We start from the raw sequence: 24,092 nt of genomic DNA, 5'->3' as shown, positions 1-24,092 counted from the left end.
CTACTTCAGCTTTTTGCATCTCTTGCCTCCCTTCCACTAGTTTCTCCTCTCCACCCCCAGGGTTGCAGGGCTGTTGTACCAGCTAGAACATTCTTCAGTGTCCCTCCCTTTACCAGTAATTCTGCCCATTGACTTCAGCATCTACATCCTTTTTTTTTTTTTTTTTTTTTTTTAGCTTTTTCCACTCTGAGTGGGCAGCCTTGAGCTTCCCTGGCAGTTCCTGACTCATACATAGCTGCCTTGAAGTCCTTTGCGTCTGCACCTTCTAGATTTGGCCTGTGGCTGAAGGCCTTGTTGGCCTGGGACCCAAGATTTCATTGCCTACTAATACCCACGTATCTACCTACCTAGGTGAAACTGGGAATGGCAGGACGATACAATATTTTCAAGACTAGGAAGTCAAGGTTATAGGTATGCTTTCCTTGGGAATAGGGGTTGCATCCTGTACCCCAGGAGTCCCAGCTCCTTGCAAGATGACCAATTAGTTACTATTCCCTTAACTTTCACTCCTATGTGAGATAGGTCAGAAACTGGCCTCTTAGCAAAGCCTCCTAGCAAGAAAAGTGAGGTGGGAGGTGTGGGACTTGTCCTGGCTGAGGGTCCGCATTTCTCCTTTTTCCCCTCTAGCCCTGGCTCGCCACCGGTACATGAAGCAGGCTCAGGCCCTAGGCCCTCAGATGATGGAAAAACCCCTATACTGGGGGGCGGACAGGAGCTCCCAGGTTTCATCTTATCCAATGAACCCGCTGCTGCAGCGAGGTAAACCTTGCCAGAGATTTGGGGTGGGAGAGGGCAGAGGGTAAGGGTAGGAATATGGGCTGCATTGGGGCCTTCATGACAATATAGTGGATATCTATGATCAAGGGGACGGGATGGATGCAAGCTGAAAAATGTGGCGTTTTGGTGCCATGGTTCTGAGAAGCCATGTTTTGGGCCAGCAATTCTGTATGTTCTTATCCTTGTTTCCATTCAGATTTGTCCCTGCGATCCAGCCTCCCACAGATGCCAATGAGCCAGACCACTGCTCACCCTCCCATCACCAATGGTGTCCTAGAGTATTTGGAGAAAGAGCTGCGGAACCTCAACCCAGCCCAGCCTCTGCCCCCTGACCTCAAAGCCATATCTGGCCAAGCCTGCAGCATGCTGTCCTCCCTGGGCTCTGAGGTTGTGGAACGCAGAATCATCCACCTGCCTCCACTGATCAGAGACCTGCCGTCCTCCCAGAGGACCAGCAACCCCTCCCACCAACAGTGGCTCACTCCAATTCCCCCTGGACCCTGGGATCTGAGGGAGGAGAGAAGGCAGCCCCACTACTCTGCTTTTCACCAGGAGCTCCAGGACGGGGAGCCTAAGCGCCGGGCATTGGAAGGACGGGAGCTGAACCAACTTCGGAGGGGAAGGCGCCACTGCTCTGGGCTGCGTGGGTTACCCACGCCCTGGTCAGACAGGGACAGCCTCAGTGACGGCCCCTCGTCCAGTGAGGCCCGCTGGTGGCCCAACCACGTATCTGCTCGGAGCCACTACTCAGGCCGACCTCACAGGCCTGGCCCCCGGGAGAATGCCCAGAGGCCCCGGAGGCGCAGGCCCCGCAGCTACTCCCCGCCCTTGCCTTCCGGCCTCAGTTCCTGGAGCTCTGAGGAGGATGAGAAGGAGAGGCAGTCCCGGAGCTGGAAAACCCACCGCCGCAGCTCACACCCCTCACACTGGCCTGAGGAGAAGCCACCCAGCTACCGCTCGCTGGATGTCATGCCAGGCAAGAATGGCAGGAAAAAAGGGAGTGTGGAGAGGCGCTCGGTGAGCCTGGGGCATCCTGCTGAGGGTCGGGCATGGGCAGAGCGGGGCTTGGCCTCAGCTGGCAGAGGCCACCCCACATGCCACCAGTGAGAGTACCTCCTCCTTGTTTTGCACAGCTTGCCTCATGGGCTTGGTGAGACCTTGCTCAAAGGGGCCGGATGAGTGCAGAGGGCCAGGAAGGGCTCAATGCTTGATGCTTAAAACAGGGCCTTCTCATCCTCAGACCAGCCCTCATCAGTCTGGTGAGGCAGGGCTTCCCCATTTCACAGATTCAGAAATGAGGCTCAGAATAATTAAGTGCCTTGTGAGTAGTGGAGCTAAGACTTAAACACAGGCTTTATGGCTAAGGCTTTACTTCCTGTCATACCTGCCTGTCTTTACTTAGCAACCGTATTTCCATACCCCAAATTAGAACATGCAGCCTGACAGAGGACATTTGTGCCACTTCTGAGTGCTGCAAGTCAGGGTGCAAGGCCTTGTTGTATTCGAGGATAAGGTCCTCTGAGACCCCCTGGAAAGAATCCTTAAACTGATGAAAAAAAACCCAAACCAAAACAATAAATACCTCATGTCCCAAATATGGGTAAAACTTTAGGGTTCTGTGAACAGGCAAGGTGCTAGTCACAGTTTACCAGCCTAAAAGGGGCACAAAGAGGGATTATAGGCCTTAATTTGTTTTGTTTTTTTTTAATTAAAAAAATTTTTTTTTAATTTATTTTTGCGAGAGAGAGAGACAGAGCACAAGTGAGGGAAGGGCAGAGAGAGAGGGAAACACAGAATCCAAAGCAGGCTCCAGGCTCTGAGCTGTCAGCCCAGAGCCCAATTGGGGCTCCAACTCACAGACTGCAAGATCATGACCTGAGCTGAAGTCAGACACTTAACTGACTGAGCCACCCAGGTGCCCTGGCCTTAATTTGTTTTTTAAGATGTGACTTAAAAAATCATTTTATAATTAATATATCCAAATGATGATATTCCCTTAATGTTGTCACTTTGCAAAGTTATGCTGCCGTTGCTCAAAAATATTCACGAACTGCCTTCGGAACCAATTTACATGAGAATATATTTCTGTATTTGACCAAAATCCTCTTCTGTTTGCTTCTGTTGAGATAGAGATATCTCTGAGGGAAGTTCCCAGAGTAGAAGATATCATAGGAAGAAGAATTTTAGTCTCTAATATACCTTCAAGGATATATGTCATTTGGAAATGCAAATACTGCTGTGATTTGTTTAAAAAACAATCACATGTATATAGTGTGCAAAGAAACAGGGACGTTGTGGAAGCTATGGTGCTAGTCTTTCAGGAAAAGAGCCTTGGTGAGAGAGTAATTCATGAGGAAGGTCTGCAGGCACTTCTGAAATAATGGCAATTATATCATATTCTCACAGATGTCCCATGAGAGAGGCAAAGACCAGTAACAATGAAACTTACTAGTATCCTTACTAAGTGGTACCTAGCTGTGGGCATTTATGCACTATCTAATTTAATCCTTACAACACCCTGTGAGGTTTTTACTATTATTTTCATTTTACAGTGGATACAGCTCTTTCTTCCATGTTACCAGTAAGAAAATTATATCCTGAAAGAAAACCCGGAACCAGTTAGAGCTGGGACAACAGCTGTTACTTTAGTCATTAGTGACTAAACTGTCTCTTATTTTAACAGAAAAAAAAAAAAAAAAGTGTAATGTAAAAGCCAGTGTTTGGCCCCAAATCCAAGCCCTGTTTTCTTCTAATTTTTTCTTTTTTTCATTCCTTTAAGTTCAATTATGTGGTTTCTTGTAAGTGGGAGAAGGGAAAAAGGAACATTAATTAAGTTCCAGACACTGGGGAAGCCCTTTCTAAACCTTATTTCACTTAATCTTTATAACATTAGGTGAGGCTCAGTGAGATTAAGTATCATGCCCTAAGTCACAAAGCCAGTAGGGAGTGAAACCAGAATTTGAACAGACAGCTCTCTGACTCTCAAGCCTGTACCCTTTCAGTAACTCATAATGCCTCATTTGAAAGAAAGAAGAATCGTCTGGGGCAATGATGCTCTCCTTCTATATTTCTTCCTTGTGACTTTATTTCTTCCCTATTTTCTGAAAGTATCACAGCTTCCTTTATCATTAAGATGTACACACCAATAATTCTAACACAGGCAAACCAAATTTTCTATTGCAGAGTTGCTCATGAGACCCAAAGATCTCACTAACGATCATTTTGAAAGCCTTCATTGTTTTGGATCTCTGAGCTTATCTCACAAAGAGTTATCAGTTTACTTTATCACATTCAACTGTCTACTCATATTCTGAGTGACTAGAGGCCCAGGGCCAAAGCTGGCTTTAGAAAATTGATTGGTTTGAAAGGGCACAGTGTTTTGTTCATAGTTGGAATTTTTAATGCCTTTAGTGAAGCAAAAGTATCCAGGGCCAAAATCTCTTTGCATCTTTCCTCAGTGGGGCTGGTTGCTTCCCACACACTTTCGTAGCCTCTGAAGTCTTCAGAGTTTGCCGCTAACTTCAGAACTTATAATACAATTAGACCACTAGATGGCAATCTTTGATTATGTATAACTGGAAGTTTCTGTTTGCTCCTTGACTTGATGTTTCACCATTTTCTTAAATCAAGCTTTTGGCAGTTAGTTTTACCATAACTTTTTACAAAATACTTTTTAAAAATAGTTCATTAAATAATCAGAGCAATATGCATTAATCGAAAAATCTTTTGCTCACATGGAACCTTCTCTCTAAAGAATCATTAATGTTTAACAAATATATACCAAGGAACAAGGGCTTCCATCCAAAATATTACCCTGTTCTTTACACAGTGCCCATCAGAAAGTGGAAGTTATGTTGAGGAGTCTCCCGTTTGACTGCCAAACCAGTTGATATCTGACCTCAGGTCTGGTGTTTTTTCCACTCCATCAAACCTCAGAAATCTAAGAAACTATAATGTCAAGCTTTAAACTCCTGTGGTTTCACACTGCATTGCCCCATGTGTTCCTGACCTCCTTCAAATTGATTATCTTTCTTTCCAATCTTGCCTTATCATAAAGGGCTTCCCAAGGCATTTCTGGTTTGTTGCAAGCTTGGCCTATACACACCTCTTATAATATGAAAGAAAACTGCATTCCTTCCTCTCCTAGTTAAACTCAAACTTTCTGTAGAGAAGCCAAGATTTTTTTTCATTTTGACTCAATTTAATAAAACCTTTTTTTGATCAGTATACTTAATCTTCTATTTTTAATACAATGCCTATTCCTTGATCATGTGTAGGTTTTTCTTCAGCAAGCCCTGCACAAGGAACTTTCCTTTTGTCCCATTTCATTACTTTCCTTTGTATCAGAGAACATTTATCCCATAGCATTTTGATTAGAAGTCGTGCCCCCTAAAAATCACTTTCCTAATAAAATGGAAACACAATTTTTCTATAGCAACATGAATGTATGTACATATACAATGCATTTTGAAGAGTATGTTTTGGGACAGATACCTTATTTTGCCATTTCAAGTAAGATAAGAAAGGTCACATTCATGGACTACAGCTGTAGATATTCAAAACATAGAAATCCCCTACAATATATAGTTAGAGAAATATGAGAAATGTAGACATAGTCCTTGCCCTGATAGAACAAGTTGAAAAAGCCGAAAGATCAAGTGGACTAACTATTGAAGAAAAGCCACTGAGTTTGGTCAGGAAGAGATAATTAATGATCTCTGAAAAATAACTTGAGAGAAATACTAAGGTATGAAGCTAAACTTTTTAGAAGGGCTGAGAAGGAATGGTTCAGGAGAATATGAGTAGAAAAAGAACTCGGCCATGTCTTCATAAACAAATGGTAGGGAGATGGGCTGATGAATGGACAGGGTACTTTTTTTCAGTCTAAGGGACACTTAAAGATGTTAAAATCAGCAGGTGACAAAGTGAATGAGACTAAGAAACTTTCAAAAATTAAAGATGTTTGAGGGAGCCTCCAGGGAGGTATGAAAGAAGAGAAACTTCAGCCTGGGGAAGACACTTGCTTTATGAAGAGTCAAGAAATAATTTTTAGATTCATACATGCTGTCCCAGCATCCACCACTCATCTATGATTTGAACACAATCAAGTGCACCTTGTGTGTTATATGCATAGACAATAGATCCCAGCTGACTGGATTTTTTTGTGTTCTATTCCACAGGAGAGAGACAGCTCCCATAGTGGAAGGAGTGTGGTCATTTAGTCACCCGGCACAGCACTACTTTGGCTACTTCTCAGCTCCGCAAGTCATCAGCATCACCTAGATGTCCAGCTGACTTGGGACGGACTCTACCAATCCGTTTCTAACAGTTCTGGCTTAGATTCTGAGGATAAAACAGAAGAATATTAAAAACAAGAGTTTGAGGGGTGCCTGAGTGGCTCAGTCAGTTGAGCGTCTGACTTCGGCTCAGGTCATGATCTCACGGCTTCTGTGTTCTAGCCCCGTGTTGGGCTCTGTGCTGATAGCTCAGAGCCTGGAACCTGCTTCAGATTCTGTGTCTGCCTCTCTCTCTCTGTACCCCTCCCCTTCTCATGCTCTGTCTCTTTCTGTCTCTCAAAAATAAATAAACATTAAAAAAACCTGTTTAAAAAAACAAGAGTTTGAGGAATTCATGACTATAGTGTTAGCTTTGGCTCACACTCTGCACATTTAGAGTACCTGACATGTAATGGACCCTAACTGGGATGTGATCCCTCAGAAACTTAGTAGCTGGAGTCTTCAGCTAGGTTACACGCTCAGAACCGTGGCCATTTTCACAGAACTCAGGAATCTTTAAGAAGAAATCAAACATGTTTCAGGTGCAGGAAATTTATTGAATAGTATGTGGGAAATTTCCATGGGAACTTGTCTCTATCTCTATAGCATACCTCCATATTAGGAGTACACTTTGCTGCACCTATGCCCATTCCTGAGTGCTCTTGAGGGTCAAGTCAGAGATAGCATGGGAAATACTCCAGCAACGTGTTCTCTCATGGGTTATTTATGCAAGTGTCAAAAATCACAAGAAGCAATTTTGCACCAAACTTGTTCCTGTCCCTTGTTTTCATTTTGCTCTTTTTTTTTTTTTTTTTTTGCTTGTATCTAATTTATATATTCTTACATATTATGTATCCATTAAAATCACTTTGCTTCTTGGGGACAACACAGTATATAAATAAATTAGAAAGAAAATGTACTGACCTATGGATTCTGCCCCAAATAAATATCTACTTTGATGTACTTGACTGAATTGAGTTTTCTTCCCAACTAAAGCTCAGAGTAGAGCCAAGCCAACTTGGATAGTTTTGGAGTCACCTTTCTCTTGGCACCACTCAGCCTTGCAGATTTGAGATTTCCCAAGCAGAAGCATCCAGGTAGGTTTTGCCACTCCAAGAACCCCAGGAGGAGTGGGCTATGCCCTCCCTATAATAAGCTGTACTACTCCCTCCCATTTTCTCCAGCCCCTTTGGTGGTTTCGTGAACCCATTTGTGCTTGATGTAGACAGCCTCCTTGAGCAGGGAAGGAGGTGGTCTGAAAGGAAGGGTGTGTCTGTGTTCCTCAACAGTATCTTTATGTGTATGACCTTAAGCTCAATTGAGATCCTGTTGCATTGACACATCCATTTTTTCCCCCAATCTCATTAATTACATCTAGAGAAAATAGGTTAAATGTCTGTGTTGGACAAAGGTTTCTTTGGGATTTTTGATGTCTGTAATGTAACTGGATCTAAAATAGCAAAACAGAAAAAGAAATTAACAGTTAAGACATAAAATTCAGGGGTGCCTGGGTGGCCCAGTTGGTTGAACATCTGACTTCAGCTCAGGTCATGGTCTCCCAGGTAGCAGGTTTGAGCCCCATGTCAGGCTCCATGCTGTCAGATCTTCTGAACCCCCTTCTTCTGAGCATCCAACTTTGGCTCAGGTCATGATATCACGGTTCGTGAGTTCAAGCCCTGTGTCAGGCTCTGTGCTGACAGCTTGGAACCTGGAGCCTGCTTTGGATTCTGTGTCTCCTTCTCTCTGTCCTCCCCTGCTCACTCTCTTTCTGACTCTCTCAAAAATAAACATTAAAAAAAAATTTTTTTTAATGAGGAAAGGTGTCATTTCAGTAACCGAAGTTTGTGTGTGTGTGTCCTGAGATAAGAATGTCCACACGGAACTGCCTCTGCAACAGGGCTAAACTGGCCATATCTCCCCATGGAATAACTTGATGCCCCTGGATCAAACCGATTTTGGACTGCCCAACAGTTACAACTTTCTGTTCTGGATAATTCAGATCCTCATCAAAGTCTCCTCTCACATTATGAGCATAATCATAGTCATAACTCTCTTTGGGGCAAAGGTTTCCAGTACACAGAACGCGCTGAACCTTTCCTGGCACCAGCAGTGTTTTTTAATTTAGCTGGCAGTATGTTGTACCAGTGTGTGATGTCTCTTAATACTAACACCAACATCTTGTCACTGGGCTGTGCTCAGTCACCACAACTGCTACCTCAGGAAATTGGATTTTTAATTAAAAGCTCTCTGAAATGAAATCTCAATGCAGGCCAGATAGTCTCACTGGAGAATAATAGCAAACCTTTAAAAGTATAATTAACACTAAGTTTGTACAGTGTCTTCCAGAAAATAGAAAGGAGGAATTACTCCCAACTCATTTAAGGAGACCAGTGCAAAGCCACTGCAAAAGTCATTACAAAAAAAGAAAACCACAAAAAAATATCTCTTCTGAACTTATATGCAAAAATCACTAACAGACTATTCCCAAATATTTTAATACTTAAAAATAATTATACACCATGCATAAATGGGATTTGGCCCATATATGCAAGACTGGTTTGCAGCATAGTAAAAATAATCTTGAAAAACAAAATTGGAGAACTTATACCTTCCAATTTTAAAACGTACTATTGGAGCACCTGGGTGGCTCAGTTGGTTAAGCTTCCAACTTTTGATTTTGGCTTAGGTCATGATCTCATGGTTCATGAATTCAAGCTCTGCATTGTGGAGCCCACCTGGGATTCTCTCTCTTTCTGTCCCTCCCCTGCTCATTCTCTCTCTCAAAATAAATAAATACACTTTAAAATAAATAAATAAATAAATAGTACTATACAGCTACAGTAATTAAGAGAGTGTGGTACAAACATAAGAATAGGCCTATTGGTCAGTGGAACAGAATTGAGGGTCCAGAAATAAATCCTTATATTTATGGTAGACTGATTTTTTACAAAACTGTTCAGGCAATTTCGTGAGGGAGGGAATGTCTTTTTTGCAAATGGGGCTAAGTCATTTGGATGGCCACACATAAAAAAATATATTTAGACCCTTACTTCATATGTACACAAATAATTGAAAATGGATAATAGTTCTCTTTTTAACTTTATTTTTTATTTTTTTTAAATTTACATCCAAATTAGCATATAGTGCAACAAGGATTTCAGGAGTAGATTCCTTAGTGCCCCTTACCCATTTAGCCCATTCCCCCCCCACACAACCCCTCCAGTAACCCTCAGTTTGTTCTTTGTATTTATGAGTCTCTTCTGTTTTGTCTCCCTCCCTGTTATATTATTTTTGTTTCCCTTCCCTTATGTTCATCTGTTTTGTCCCTTAAAGTCCTCATATGAATGAAGTCGTATGATTTTTTCTTTCTCTGACTAATTTCACTTAGCATAATACCCTCCAGTTCCATCCACATAGTTACAAATGGCAAGATTTCATTCTTTTTGATTGCCAAGTAATACTCCATTGTATATATATACCACATCTTCTTTATCCATTCAATGGATAATAGTTCTAAATGTAAGAGTTAAAGCTGTAAAACATTTAGAGAAAAAGATAGAAGAAAACCTTTGTGTCCTTGGATTAGGTAAAGAGTTCTTAGATATAACACCAATAGCATAATCTTTAAAAGAAAAAAAATTGTAAATTGGATTTCATCAAAATTTAACACTTTTGCACTTCAAAAGGCACCATTAAGGAAATAGAAATACAAACCACAAACTTAGAGAATACATTCACAAATCTTTGATAAAAATACTTCTAACATTCATCTCTAAAGAAATCTTACAACTCAATAAGACAAACAACCAAATTTTTAAAAATAGGCAACATTCAAATAGAGATTTCAAATGGAAAACATCAAGATGGCTAATGAGCACATGAAAAGATGTCTCTATCATATCATTATCTTTAGGAAAATAAAAATTAAAATTACAATGAGATACCACTTCACACCTGCTAGAGTGAAAATAATAAAAGAGACAACAAAAAGTGGTAGCATGGATGTAGAGAAATGAGGATCATCATGGCTGCTAATGGAAATATGAAATGACTGTAGCTGCTTTGAAAGCCTTTTGACAATTAAAAAATATATATTGGACATAAATTTATCATACAACCCAGAAATTCCACTCCCTGGTATTGCCCAAGAGAAATAATACGTGGACATAAAAACTTGTATAAGAATGTTCATAGAAGCCTTATTTATAATAACTAAAAAAGTAGAAAAAAATCCAAATTTCCGTCAACTGGTGAACAGATGAACAAAATGTGGTATAGCCACCCATACAATGGGATTCTATTCAGTATAAAGAAAAACAAATTACTGATACATACTACATGGATGAACTTCAAAAACAATATGCTAAGTGAAAGAAGCCAGATACAAAAGACCACATAGCATATAATTCCATTCAAAGGAGACGTGCAGGAAAGACAAATCTATAGAGACAGTAAGTAAATGATTGCCTAGGAATGGGATGGGAACAGGAATTGACTGCAAATGGACAAGAGGTTTCTTTTTGTGGTGATGGAAATGTTCTAAAATTGCATTGTGGTGATAGTTGAACAGCTTTGTAAACTTATTAAAAATCAGGAATCTGTATGCTTATAATTGGTGAATTCTATGAAATGTACTACACCTTAACAAAAATCTTTAGTAGGTTGAACGTCATTCCAAAATGCGTTCTCTGATATATAATGAATGACAGAAATCCTTTTAAAATATGTTCATATGAATACTAGTTTTAATTTAAAAAGTTTTTTGTGGGGCCCCTGGGTGGCTCAGTGGGTTAAGCGTCTGACTCTGGCTCAGGTCAGGTGCGGTGGTCGGTGAGTTTGAGCCCCATGTGGGGCTCTGTGCTGACAGCTCAGAGCCTGGAGCCTTTCAGATTCTTTGTCTCCCTTGCTCTCTGCCCCTCCCCTGCTCATGCTCTATCTCTCTCCATCTCTCAAAAATAAATAAATGTTAAATAAATAAATAAATAGATAGCTTTTTCTTTTCTAACAGGAAAAGGGAAATTGAAGCAAAATTGAAAGAATTATTAAACTTCAAATATTTCACTTGAAGAGATTTTATTTTTGAAAAGACCTCTCTTGGATTATGAAAAAAGACAAAGGAAAATGTTGAGCATTTGGAGTCATTGTGCTTTAAAATCCCAGGTTTCAAATAAACTTCCTGGGGAGAGTGCTAGACACTCTCACTTTCCCTCTAATCTCCACTCACCTCTCCATTTAGTTTTGTGGTCAAAGTAAAATTCCTAGTTACATTTCTTTTTAAAAAAATTTAAAAAAAAAAAGACCTGTAAGATATAATTTTTATTCAACGTTATTTTTCAAGTTCTGCAGAAAGGATTAAAAGAATTCTCACAGGCATCTTAGAAATCAAAACCTTTTCTGGTCTCTTGCAATACTGTAGAGTAAAACCCTGTGCTTTTAGGGGGTAATTTCACAGAGGACAGAGTTCATTTTAAGTTCAGCTATATCAAGACAAGAACTAGCTAGGCCTTTGGACTTCTTCCCCTACTCATGCTCTCTGTCTCTCAAAATAGATAATAAGAATAAACTTAAAAAATAATTTCAGCCTAATCGAAATTTATTTTCCTCCACCCCTGTTGTAGTACCCTCATAATTCAGTTCCATGTCTATTCCCCCAGGATTGTACTGATAAATATTAGTGCAATCTTGTAATATATATATATATATATATATATATATATTTTTTTTTTTTTTTTTTTTTTTTTTTTGCCATGCAGGACACTTGTTCTTGATATGACTTGGTGATTGACCCCACAGGTGTTTTATTATCTGCCTCTAGTTGTAAATATGGAGGCAATGGAGGAGAGTTTAGTAGGGCATAAGGAGAATGGCATTCCCTTGCCAAGTAATCACCTTAAGTAGGGTCATCACAGGGTCTTCAAGCAAGGCAGGATCACCATCATCAATCAGAGGTAAAGGGACTGCTTTTGCTGGCAACAGGGCCTCAGTGGTGTTTCCAGTTAACAGATATTGTAGTCATCTAGTCCTTTTAGGGTGACCATTCCATTCCTGGGTTCCATTCTTTCTCATTTGATATCCTATCCCCTTATCTTCTTTACTTTTCTCTGAATATCTGTCTCCTTGTTTGTTTTTGTCTCTGTTTCAAGCTGTGTGTCCTCCCACTTCAGCATTTCTTTTGATACTTGCTTATCTGTCTGCTTTGCTGACCACCTTCTTTTACAGGATTCTAATTTCACCCTAACTTTGGCTTACACAAAAGGTTCCATGGTGTCCACCCAATCCCCCAACAACCTATAGACCCTTCAATTTGAGTGTCCTATACCATGTGACTGATTCTCTATACCTTTGTCTCAATTCTAAATTCTCAACTCATGAATCCTACTTGGGCTAATGTCCATTCTTGGTCCAATCTCTAAAGATGGCAGAGTCAATTAGTACCTAGGGCTTGCCCTCATCTGGGTTGTGGCTAGAAAATTTCTCTAAGAGGTTTAGGTAGGGAGGATTCTGTGGAGAATGTAAAAGAAATATTGATATGGTCCTTGTCTTCAGGGAATTTAATACCATGGGCTCAGAGCCTTCTCTGCTTCATTATTAGAATTCCGGCTCCTTTTGAGTTTCTATAATTGAATATTGAAGAGGTCATAGATGGACTTAGCCCAAGGTAAGTCTACAACAACAAATTCTAAATTACTGAAGATCTGAACTTTCTTCCCTACTCATTAAACTTAACACAATAGATGGTAGTATTTATGGAGTGCCTACTATGTCCTCCTCAATGCTTTGCACATGTTATTTTATTCTCTCAGAAACTCTATTAAGGTATTATGACTCTTCAGAAATCTTGCCAAAGGTCCTATAGTAGTAAATAGAATAGAGATTCAAACTAGAGTTTGCTACTCCAGAGTCCATGTTCCTTCTAATAATGATACAAAGCTGCCTCCCTAACTAGAGCAATAAGGAACTCATCATTAGCGACTACTAAATCTGCCTCTTCTAGGGGTCCTCGTGTTTCAGAAGACTCCAGAGCAAAGCAGAAATCCGGTGTCTTAAAAGTAGATTGGGTTGGCTTTGTTTTGGCCCAGCCATGGAAGTAGACAACATGCCACTACTCAAGCTACACATAGAAAGAAAAGGTCAATAAAACAAAACCGAAATCATTGTATTTATGTTTTTAGAAAGTAAGTTCACAGGAATCACTTTATTTTAAAAAAAGGAATGAAGGTGGAAGAAGGTGATCGGAAGGTATAAACTTCCAGTTATATGAAATAAGTACTAGGGGTGTCACGTGCAACATGATGACTGTAGCTAACACTGCTGTATGACACATAAAAAAGTAGTTAAGAGGGCAAATCCTATGTGGTCTCATCCCCAGACAATTTTTATTTTCTTTTCCTTTCTTTTGTTTATTTTCCTTTTATTTTTTTTAATTTTTTTTTCAACGTTTATTTATTTTTGGGACAGAGAGAGACAGAGCATGAATGGGGGAGAGGCAGAGAGAGAGGGGGACACAGAATTGGAAACAGGCTCCAGGCTCTGAGCCATCAGCCCAGAGCCCGACGCGGGGCTCGAACTCACGGACCGCGAGATAGTGACCTGGCTGAAGTCGGGTGCTCAACCGACTGCGCCACCCAGGCGCCCCTATTTTCCTTTTATTGTATCTATATGAGGAGATGGATGTTAGCTGAACATATTGTGGTAATCATTTAATAATATATGTAAATCAAACCATCATGCTGTATGTCTTATATAGTGCTGTATGTCAATTATTTCTCAATAAAACTGGGGGGAAAATATACTGCAGTAGGAGAGTAACCAAAAAATCCTTGGTTCTTATTTATTTATAATGCACCTTTAAGAACAATTTAGGATTTGTGGTTCTGGACAAGAAGGAGTAGCCACATCCCTTTCTAGTCCTCCCTCTTACAACTAAAAAAATTTGGACATAACATTGCAAACATAGAGAGACTGAAAGGTAGAAAGAGAAAGGTGAAGTGCCTAGGGATCTTGGGAATGGTGGTGAATTCCCTGGGTTTCTTTCTTGTTTCCTGTATTTCTGGTACAGGAGGCTGGAGAAGCCTATGGCTGAAACTGCCAACAGGTACAGCCAAAGATGTACTCCATAATGGCTATTCCCCCTGGCCAAAGAACTGGAAAAAGAGCAGTGTAGCAGAACATGAAACATTTTGACAATATCCACCTTATTCCGGCCAAATACCAATGGCAAAAGTCTACTACAGTTGTCTGTGGGACTGAGCAGGAAGCTGAACTTTCATTCCTCAACCAATGATAGCATTCTGAATCCCTCACCATGCTGGTGTCCATGGGGTCAAACAGTGATAGCAGGCAGTACTCCAGTTCCACCATTGGGTAGTATCAGTATGACCAAGCAAAGAGCTGAGCTTCCAACTCTCACCCACAACTAAGAGGCAAAAAGAGATGATTCAAAGAAGGGTGCTAGTCAGCACCCTTCTTTCTTCCTGCCCCCTGTCAACAGGGTCTAGTGGGAGGAGCTGAACTTCTATTTCTACCAGGCAGTAATGAGATGGAATGAAGTGATGCACACTGACCCTCCACCTTCTCTGTCCTCCCGACCTCCCTATCCTCAGTTTAATTGGCACTCAGCAGAGAGTTGAACTTCCACACCCACCTTCATCCAGTAGCAATGAGGTGGAAGAGGGAAGTGTGAAGTGGTGCTAGTTGACACGCTAATCTCCCTTCTGGCATCAGTGGGACCCAGCAGGGAGTAGACTTCCACTGAAACCCAGAAGCAATGAGTTGGTGCCAGTTGGTACTCCACTTTTGCCAGCAAGGTGTCAGAGGACCTAGTGGGGAGCTGAACATCCACCTCCACTTTCCTGAGTCATCTAAAAAGTGTGACTTCTTACCAAAGAAGAAAAAGATTAAATGATAACCATAATCTAACATAATACACACATGTACAAGATATGGTTGAAATTCATTCATCATCCTAAGAACAGGACAATTAAAATTCGATTGAGAAAAGACAGCAGATGCCAATGGGATAAAAATGTTTCAGCTAACAATTGCACTCGTGAAACAAATAAAAAAAATAGAAAGTTTCAGCAAAGAAATAAAGCTATGAAAAAAGAACCAAAGAGAAATTGTAAAACTGAAAATTACAATAAATGAAATAAAACTCACTGGATGTGCTCAATAGTAGATTAGAGATGCCAGAGGAAAGAAGATTAATAAAAGAATAGATTATGAAAGTTATCCAATCTGAACAACAACAAATGAGCCAGAGCATCAGGGGTCTGTGGCACAATACCAAACTATCTAACATTCATGTCATCAGAATCCCAGAAACACAAGAGAAAGAGAATGAGACTGACAAAATATTCAAAGAACTATTTAAAGGCTGTAAAATTTCCAAATTTGATAAAAGGGATAAACCTACAGATTTAAGAAGGTTAGTGAACCACAAAAAGCAGAAACCAAAAGGAAGGAATCCAGGCCACAACACATCATAATCAAACATCAAACAAACAAACCAGAAACAAAGAAAAAAATAATGAAAGCAGTTACAAAGAAATTATGCATTGTCTATAATAGAAGAATGGTTCAAGTGGCAGCAGTTTTTTTGATGTATTAAACAATTTATTGATTATACAGAGTGATTATGCCCAGGATGTATGGTTTAGATCCCATGGCAATGACAACCCCCATGTCCTGGACAGCACATTTTTATCTGAAACTATGGAGGCCAGAAGGAACTAATGCAACATTTTCCATGTGCTTGCTGAAAGAGAAGAACTCTTAACCCTATTTCTATATCCAGGAAAAATATACTTCAGGAATGAAGGGAAAATAAAGGTAATCTCAAATGAAAAAGAAAAAGAAAAAGAAAAACTAAGAATATTTGTCACCAGCAAACCTACCAGTAAGAATGGCTAAAGGAAGTTCTCTAAACGGAAAGGAAGTGATAACAGAAGGAGGTTTGGGAATTCAGGAAAGAAGAAAGAAAAATGGAATGGGCTTTCCAAAGTTCCTTATGGCTCTCTTGTTCCCCAGGTTTTCTTTTAAAATATTTGGCTGGTCTTTTGCTGCTTCAACCTGTAGTGTACCCCTAGGCAACTGTGATGCTGACCTTGACCATATTGCTTCTGGTTAGATATTCTTTTCAACAATACCAAGGCATAGAGCTTTTCTGAGATGTTCCAAGTCAGGTCAGTTTTCCTCAGCAGCAGCTTTTATCACAGAGAGGAAAAATAATTTTAAAATATAGAAAATAACAGAAGAAACATAAAGAATAGCATGATATATTCTAGTTTCAATAAATTTGAGTCCCAGAAGGAGAGATAAAGAGACAGGAAGAAGAAAAAAAAAAGGAAAGAGAAGAAGAGGGAGTGGGAGAAGGTGAGAGAGGGAGAGACAGAAGTAAACACAGAAACAGATACAGAGAGACAGAGAAATAGACAATAGGACAGAGGCAATATTTGAAGAGATAATGGCTAAAATTTTTAACAAATTGATGTGAGACATCAAGTCACTGATTCATGAAGTCGTGCAAACCCCAAGCAGGATGAACATTAAAAAATCACATCTTGGCACATTAACACTAATAAAAACCAATATTAAAAAAAAATTTATAGCTGGGGAGGGAATATTTCCTTCAATTCTTTTTTTTTTTTAACATTTATTTATTTTTGAGAGACAGAAAGTGAGTGGGGGAAGGGCAGAGAGAGAGGAAGGCACAGAATCCAAAGCAGGGTCCAATCTCCAAGCTGTCAGCACAGAGCCCAGTGCGGGGCTAGAACTCATGAACCGTGAGACCATGACCTGAGCCGAAGTCAGATGCTTAACCTACTAAGCCACCCAGGCACCCCTATTTCCTGCAATTCTTATTTGATTTGGTGCTGACTTTTTAAACAGAATGATGGAAGCCAGAATATAAAATGTGAAAGAAAATAACCACTAATCTAGAAATGTGAACCCCCAAAACACACAGCAAAAATATCCTTCAAAAGTAGAGAAGTATTTTTTTCAGACAAACAGAAACTAAGAATACATCCACAGAAGAGTTGCACTAAAAATTTCTTCAGGAAGAAGGAAAATGATCACAGATTAAAGCAGGAAATGCAGGAGGGAATGAAAACAGAAAGAGTAAATATGTGAATAAATCTAAATGATTATTGAGTGTATGAAACAATAATAATATTGTCTTGTGAGATCCAACATATATACAGAATTAAAATGCATAAAAACAACAACACAAAATGTAGAAGAGAGTAAATGGAATTACAGTGCTCTAAAATCTAACCATTGCCATGGTAGTGGTTACACTAATCACGTATATTTACTGTAAAAAGCCCAGGGTGTATGTAATGATCCCAAAGATAATCACTAAATAAAAAAAGAAAAGAATGTACAGCCAGTAAAAGCTAATAGTGGGGAAAATGGAACAAAAAATATTTGATGAAAAAGAAAGCAGAAAAGGAAAACAAAAAAGATATAGTACAGCCTAGTTGAATAGAAAATAAAAAAATTTAAAAAGATCGTAGATAAAACTTAAATATACCAATAGTTGTATTAAATATAAATAGACTAAAAATTCCAATTGGAAGACTTACACCAGACTTTTTTTTTTTTAACATATGGTGCCTACAAGGGACACATCTTATGGGTAAAGCCAAAGAAAGATGGAAAGTAAAAGCATGGAAAAAATTATCCCATGTAAATATTAACTAAAAGAAAATAGCTTTAGCTATATTAATATTAGATACAGTATATTTTAAGGCAATAAGCTTTAGTAGAGATAAAGAGGGACATGGCATAATAATAAAAAAATCAATTCACCATAATTCTATATGCGCCCACAACATAGTTTTAAAATATATAAAGCAAAATTAGACAGAAATAGACAATCTACAATCATAGCAGGAGCCATTTGCTGTGACAAATAAGGAACATTGCCTCTGATATTGACAGAATGTATTTTTTTAATAGTGTGCATGCACTATTTACCAAATTGACCTGGACTGAATGCTGGTTTGTAAAACAAGCCTCAACAAATTTCACAGGATTTCATTTCATTTACAAATATAGTCTCTTACGACAACGAAATTAAAGTAGACATTAATAACAAAAGCATAATATAGACTATCTTCAGATGTTTTAAAATTAAGCAATACACTCATAAACAACCTGTAGGTCAATGAATAAATCACAAAGGAAATGAGAAAGTATATTAAACTTGACTGTAATGAAAATACAACATATAAAAACTGATAGGATCCTACAGTTGAGCAGAGGAAATAAAACAATACCATACACTTATACTACAAGGCAGAAAATGATGAGAATGTCTTCCATCAATTAACAAATAGATCACTACTGAACCTGAGAGGTTGCAACAATCATGTGTATCTCAGTGATGTATCAGAGAAGGCCTCATAAAAGTAGTAACATTTGAATGGGATTTCAAAGGACAAATATGATGAATATGGAGAGTTATAGGATAGAGACAAAACAAAAAGCAAAACTAACAGGTTGCACCTCAAGTTATAATTAAAGGAAGTTAATGATGTTAAAAACATTACTATCCTAAATACACAAATTATAAAAAGAAGAGAGAATGAGAATAAATTGTCTCATCATTAGAGAAATACAAATCAAAACCACCATGAGATACCACCTCACACCTGTCAGAATGGCTAAAATTAACAACTCAGGAAAAAACAGATGTGGGCGAGGATGCAGAGAAAGGGGAACACTTTTGCACTGTTCATGGGAATGCAAACTGGTGCAGTCACTCTGGAAAACAGTATGGGGATTCCTCAAAAAATTAAAAATAGAACTACCCTATGACCCAGCAATTGCACTACTAGGTATTTATCCAAAGGATACAAAAATGCTGATTTGAAGGAGCACATGTTTATAGCAGCACTATCAACAATAGCCAAACTATGGAAACAGCCCAAACATCCATCGACTGAGGAATGGATATAGAAGATGTGGTATGTATATGCAATGGAATACTACTCAGTGATGAAAAAGAATGAAATCTTGCCATTTGCAACAATGTGGATGGAACTAGAGTGCATTATGCTAAGTGAAATAAGTCAGAGAAAGATATCATAAGATTTCACTCATATGTGGAATTTGAGAGACTCAACAGATGAACATAGGGGAAGGGGAAGAAAAAAAGGGGAAGATAAAAAAAGAGAGGGAGGCAAACCATAGGAGACTCTCAAATACAGAGAACAAACTAAGGGTTGCTGGAAAGGGGGATGGGTTAAATGGGTGATGGGCATTAAGGATGGCACTTTTTGGGAGGAACACTGGGTTCTACTCCTGAAGCCAAGACTTTACTGTATGTTAACTAACTTGACTTTAAATAATTAAAAAAAAAATAAATTAGAAATGGAAAAGCAAATTAAACCCAAAGTAAGTAGAAGGAAGGACATTAAAGGAGAGAGAGAGATTCAATGTTTGGAAGACTCACTATGGTAAATATGCCAGGTCTCTCCAAACTGATCTATAAATGTAGTAAAATTGGAAGGGGCAGGGTGTGCAACTTGACAAGGGCTGATGGCAGGGATGAGCCCAGATAGGTATAATAGAAGTAGACAAATCAACAGTCATAGCAGGAGGCACTCGCTACTATAATAAACTCTATAATAAGGGCCAAGTCAGATGGCCTTGTTGAGGAATTAGAAGTTTATCTTTAGAGTAAACAGAGCGCAATGAAGTGTTTTTTATTTTATTTTTTTATGTGTCTCTAAATGTATGTTGTTTTTTTCTTTTCAAGTTTTAATTTAATTTCCAATTAACATACAGTATAAATTTATTTTCAGGTGTAGAATTTAGTGATTCAATATTTGCATACAACACCTGGTACTCATCACAAGTGCCTTCCTTAATCCCCATCACCTATTTAACACATCCCCCACCCACCTCCCTTCTGGTAACTGTCAATTTGTTCTTTAAAGTTAAGAGTCTGTTTCTTGGTTTTTCTCTCCCCTCTCTCCACGTTTGTTTTTTCTTAAATTCTACATATGAATGAAGTCATATGGTATTTGTCTTTTTATGACTGACTTATTTCACTTAGCATTTTACTCTCTAGCCCCATACATGTCCTTGCAAGTGGCAAGATTTCATTCTTTTTTATGACTGAATAATATTCCACTGTATCTATATACCACTTATTCTTTATCCATTCAGCAATCAATGAACACTTTGGCTGGCCTCTTCCATATCCTGGCTATTGTTAATAATGCTACTATAAACATCAGGGTGCATACATCCCTTTGAATTAGTGTTTTTGTATCCTTTGGGTAAGTACATAGTAGCACAATTGCTGGATTGTAGGGTAGTTCTATATTTAACTTTTTGAGGAAACTTCATACTGTTTTGCACAGTGGTTGCACCAGTTTGCATTCCCACCAAAACCACACAAGGGTTCCTTTTTCTCCACAACCTCACCAACACCTGTTGTTTCTTGTGTTTCTTGATTTTAGCCATTCTGACTGGTATGAGATGATATCTCATTGTAGTTTTTCCTCTAATGATGAGCATCTTTTCATTTGTCTGTTGGCCATCTGTATGTCTTCTTTGGAGAAATGTCTGTTCATGTATTCTGCCCATTTTTTAATTGGATTATTTGCGGGTTTTTGGTGTTGAGTTTTATAAGTTCCTTATAGATTTTGGAAACTAACCCTTTACCAGATATGTCATTTGCAAATATCTTCTCCCTATTCCATGGGTCGTTTTTTTCGTTTTGTTGATGGCTTCCTTTACTGTGCAGAAGCTTTTTTATTTTGATATAGTCCCAATTGATTATTTTTGCTTTTTTTCCCCTTGCCTCAGGGGACCTATCTAGAAAAAAGTTGCTATGGCTAATGTCAGAGAAATTACTGGCCTGTGCTCTTTTCTAGGATCTTTACAGTTTTAGGTGTCACATTTGGGTCTTTAATCCATTTTGAGTTTATTTTTGTGTATGGTGAAAGAAATACAAGTTTCATTCTTTTGCATGTTGCTGTCCAGTTTTCCCAGCACTATTTGTTGAAGAGACTGTCTTTTCCCATTGGATTTTGTTTCCTGCTTTGTCGAAGATTACTTGACCATATAATTATTATTTCTGGATTTTCTATTCTATTCGGCTGATATATGTATCCATTTTTGTGCCAGTACTATACTGTTTTGATTACTACAGATTTTTTTGATGTTTATTTATTTTTGAGAGACAGAGTGTGAGTGGGGGTGGGGAAGGGTGGAGAGCAGAGAGGAAGACAGAATCTGAAGCAGGCACCAGGCTCTGAGATGTCAGCACAGAGCCCAACGTGGGGCTTGAACCCACGAACCACGAGATCATGACCTGAAGTCAGACACTTAACCAACTGAGCGACCCAGGAACCCCTGATAACTACAGCTTTTAATATAAAGTCCAGATTCCTACTCTTCTTGACCTCTAATGTTGGAAAATCCCAGGGCTAGCCCTTGAACCTCTTCCCTACATACATTCACTTCATATGTTATCTCATCCAATATCATTGCTTTAAATACCATTTATATGCTAAAGACTCTGAAGTTTTTATCTCCGGCTCCAGCCTCTTAACTAAACTTCAGATTCATGAAACTGCCAGCTCAACATCTCCAACTGGACACCAAATTGGTACTGAAGTTCAACATTGACAAAACAAAGTCTTACTTACTTTATACCTCACACCTGTTCTTAACCCTAATCTTCCTACTCCCCCCAAATTGCACCATCATTCATCCTCATTATTCAAGATTCCAAATCTAAAAGTCAGCATTGATTTCTTTCTTTCAAACCGTATATGCAAGCCATACTCAAATCATTTCAGTCCTACCTAAGGTAAATCCCAAGTCAAACCATTTCTTCCCACCTTCACTGCTACCACCCTGTCCAAGTAACATTTTTTTTTTTTTTTTTTGCCTGGACTATTATGAAAGTCTTCTCATTGGAATCCCTGCTTCTATTCCTTCCTGCCTATGGACAATTCTCCTCTTAGCAGCCAGAGTTATCCTAAATATAAAGTCAGATTATGTCATTCCCATGTTCTAAACCTCCAACAGTTTCACATCTCACTTAGAATAACATCAAAATGCCTATTCATGTCTTCTGCCCATTTCTTCATTGGATTATTTGTTTTTTTGGGTGTTGAGTTTGGTAAGTTCTTTGTAGATTTTGGACACTAATCCTTTATCAGATGTGTCATTTGCAAATTTTTTCCCCCATTCCATTGTTGATTGTTTCCTTTGCTGTGTAGAAGCTTTTTATGTTGATGAGGATGGAACTAGAGTGTATTATACTAAGTGAAATCATTCAGTCAGAAAACCACAAATATCATATGATTTCATATGTGGAATTTAAGAAACAAAACAGATGAACATAGGGAAAGGGAAGGAAAAATAAGATATAAACTTAGATGGAGGCAAACCCTAAAAGACTCTTAAATACAGAGAACAAACTGAGGGTTGCTGGAGGGGAGGTGGGCGGGGGGATGGGCTAAATGGGTGATGGGCATTAAGGAGTACACTTGCTGGATGAGCACTGGGCATTATATGTGAGTGATGAATCACTGGGTTCTGCTCCTGAAACCAATACGATACTGTATGTTAACTAACTTGAATTTAAATAGATAAATTAAAAAAAAAAAAACAGTAACATCAAAAGGTCTTACTGTAGTCACAAGGCCTCACATCATCTGGTCATTAGCTTCTTCTGACTGCATCCACTTTCTACCTTATTGGAGCCCTGTAATATTGCCCTTCTTGTTCTTCCTCAATATACCATAACTTCCTCAAGGCCTCTGTTCTTTCTAGGATCTTGACAGTCAGTCAAGATGAGTGAGGTAACCTTTCATATAGGTATAGTAGATTATTCACTTTTGTTTTTCCAATACCTAACTTGGTGAATGGCACATGGTGAAACTCAAAGATGTTTTTGGATAAATAATAGCTCTTTTAAAAAATTGGATATTTTAGCCAACCATCTGGTTGGAATATGAGCATATATCATGGTAGAGTTGCCAAAAACATCTAATATTACCAAAGGTTGTATTAACTGAAGTATATTGTTTACAGAAAGGCAGGTCTTATTTCCTCTAGTCAGACCACTTCTGGTGGTGTATTTGGCTCCAGGTATCATGTTAAGAAGGCTTCTGAGCCACTGCTACATTTCAGGCAAAATACATTTCTCAGAAGAGGTAAAAAAGAATGTTGAAAGGGCTGGACTGTGCCCTGTGAAAACCCATTAAAGGAATTAAAGGAGCTGAGAATCTTTAACTTGATGTACACTCACTTGATGATTGAAGAGGAGACATAAAAGTTCTCCCCAATTGGCAAAAGTTCTGCCATATGAAAGAGGCAATGGTAGGAGGTTTGAGAGAGGAAGGTTTTAGTTCAGCATAAGGAAGAACTGCCTACCACAGTTTTCCCCCAAACCATTGTTTTGCAGATTACTATACCATTTTGGCTAAACAAAGTGTTTTTACTTTGTCTTTACTGAAGGATTTCTCAGAATCTTTACTATGGAAGAGGATATAATATGCCTCATTCCCAAAATGTATTTGTCCATAGAAACTTTTATTCACAGAGCACTGTTAACTTCTCCTTAAACAATATTTCATAGAGGAGATTGAGTTAAGGCTGCTCAAAAACAAACAATATCTTCTGAAGAAGTAGGGTCAGGTTCACAGCAAGCTATCTGGGGAAACTGAATGGCGTTACTATCACTTCAGTATCTTTGAAATCATGGCCAGTAAAACTAAAGTATGTAACACTTGGGAAACTGGAGTAACTTTTCTTATTTGTTACATTTACTGTGTGAGACTCAACACAGTTCTAGATGAGAATAATGGAGCAAAACCAGCAGAAGTGAGGCTCTGTAGTACTGTGGTTCTGAACTTTTTTCCCTAGAAATGCACAGTAGTATAATGACATCCTTATGCCTGTCCACTGGTTCATTCATTGTGTACAAGGTAATGTTTTTGACATTTTAACACAGAAAAAAAAAACCACCCTTGTGTTCTACCACTTTTGTCATCCCCTTACAGA

The 24,092-nt window shown here is 38.8% G+C and overlaps 1 protein-coding gene across 8 annotated transcripts in view; it reads left to right on the top strand.

Moving 5' to 3' along the window:
• The window catches only part of ILDR1 (immunoglobulin like domain containing receptor 1), a 41,354-nt gene extending 35,188 nt beyond the window's left edge, over positions 1-6,166 (top strand). For 4 of the 8 annotated variants that reach the window (XM_045502228.1, XM_045502226.1, XM_045502233.1 and 1 more), the window contains exons 6-9: positions 628-759; positions 974-1,794; positions 3,557-3,628; positions 5,961-6,166. In XM_045502228.1, coding sequence (XP_045358184.1) covers positions 628-759; positions 974-1,794; positions 3,557-3,610 — 1,007 coding nt within the window. In that variant the 3' untranslated portion in view covers positions 3,611-3,628; positions 5,961-6,166. Of the gene's footprint in view, positions 1-627; positions 760-973; positions 1,795-3,556; positions 3,629-5,957 lie in introns of all 8 variants that reach the window. The other 4 variants (XM_045502230.1, XM_045502229.1, XM_045502227.1 and 1 more) reach the window with 4 other exon arrangements.
• Positions 6,167-24,092: the final 17,926 nt, after the last annotated feature.

The sequence above is a fragment of the Leopardus geoffroyi genome, chromosome C2 (assembly GCF_018350155.1).
Source record: "Leopardus geoffroyi isolate Oge1 chromosome C2, O.geoffroyi_Oge1_pat1.0, whole genome shotgun sequence".
In the NCBI taxonomy this organism is placed as follows: Eukaryota; Metazoa; Chordata; class Mammalia; order Carnivora; family Felidae; genus Leopardus; species Leopardus geoffroyi.
Note: the sequence above shows the minus strand (reverse complement) of the source record. Positions and strands in the feature narration are given on the sequence as shown.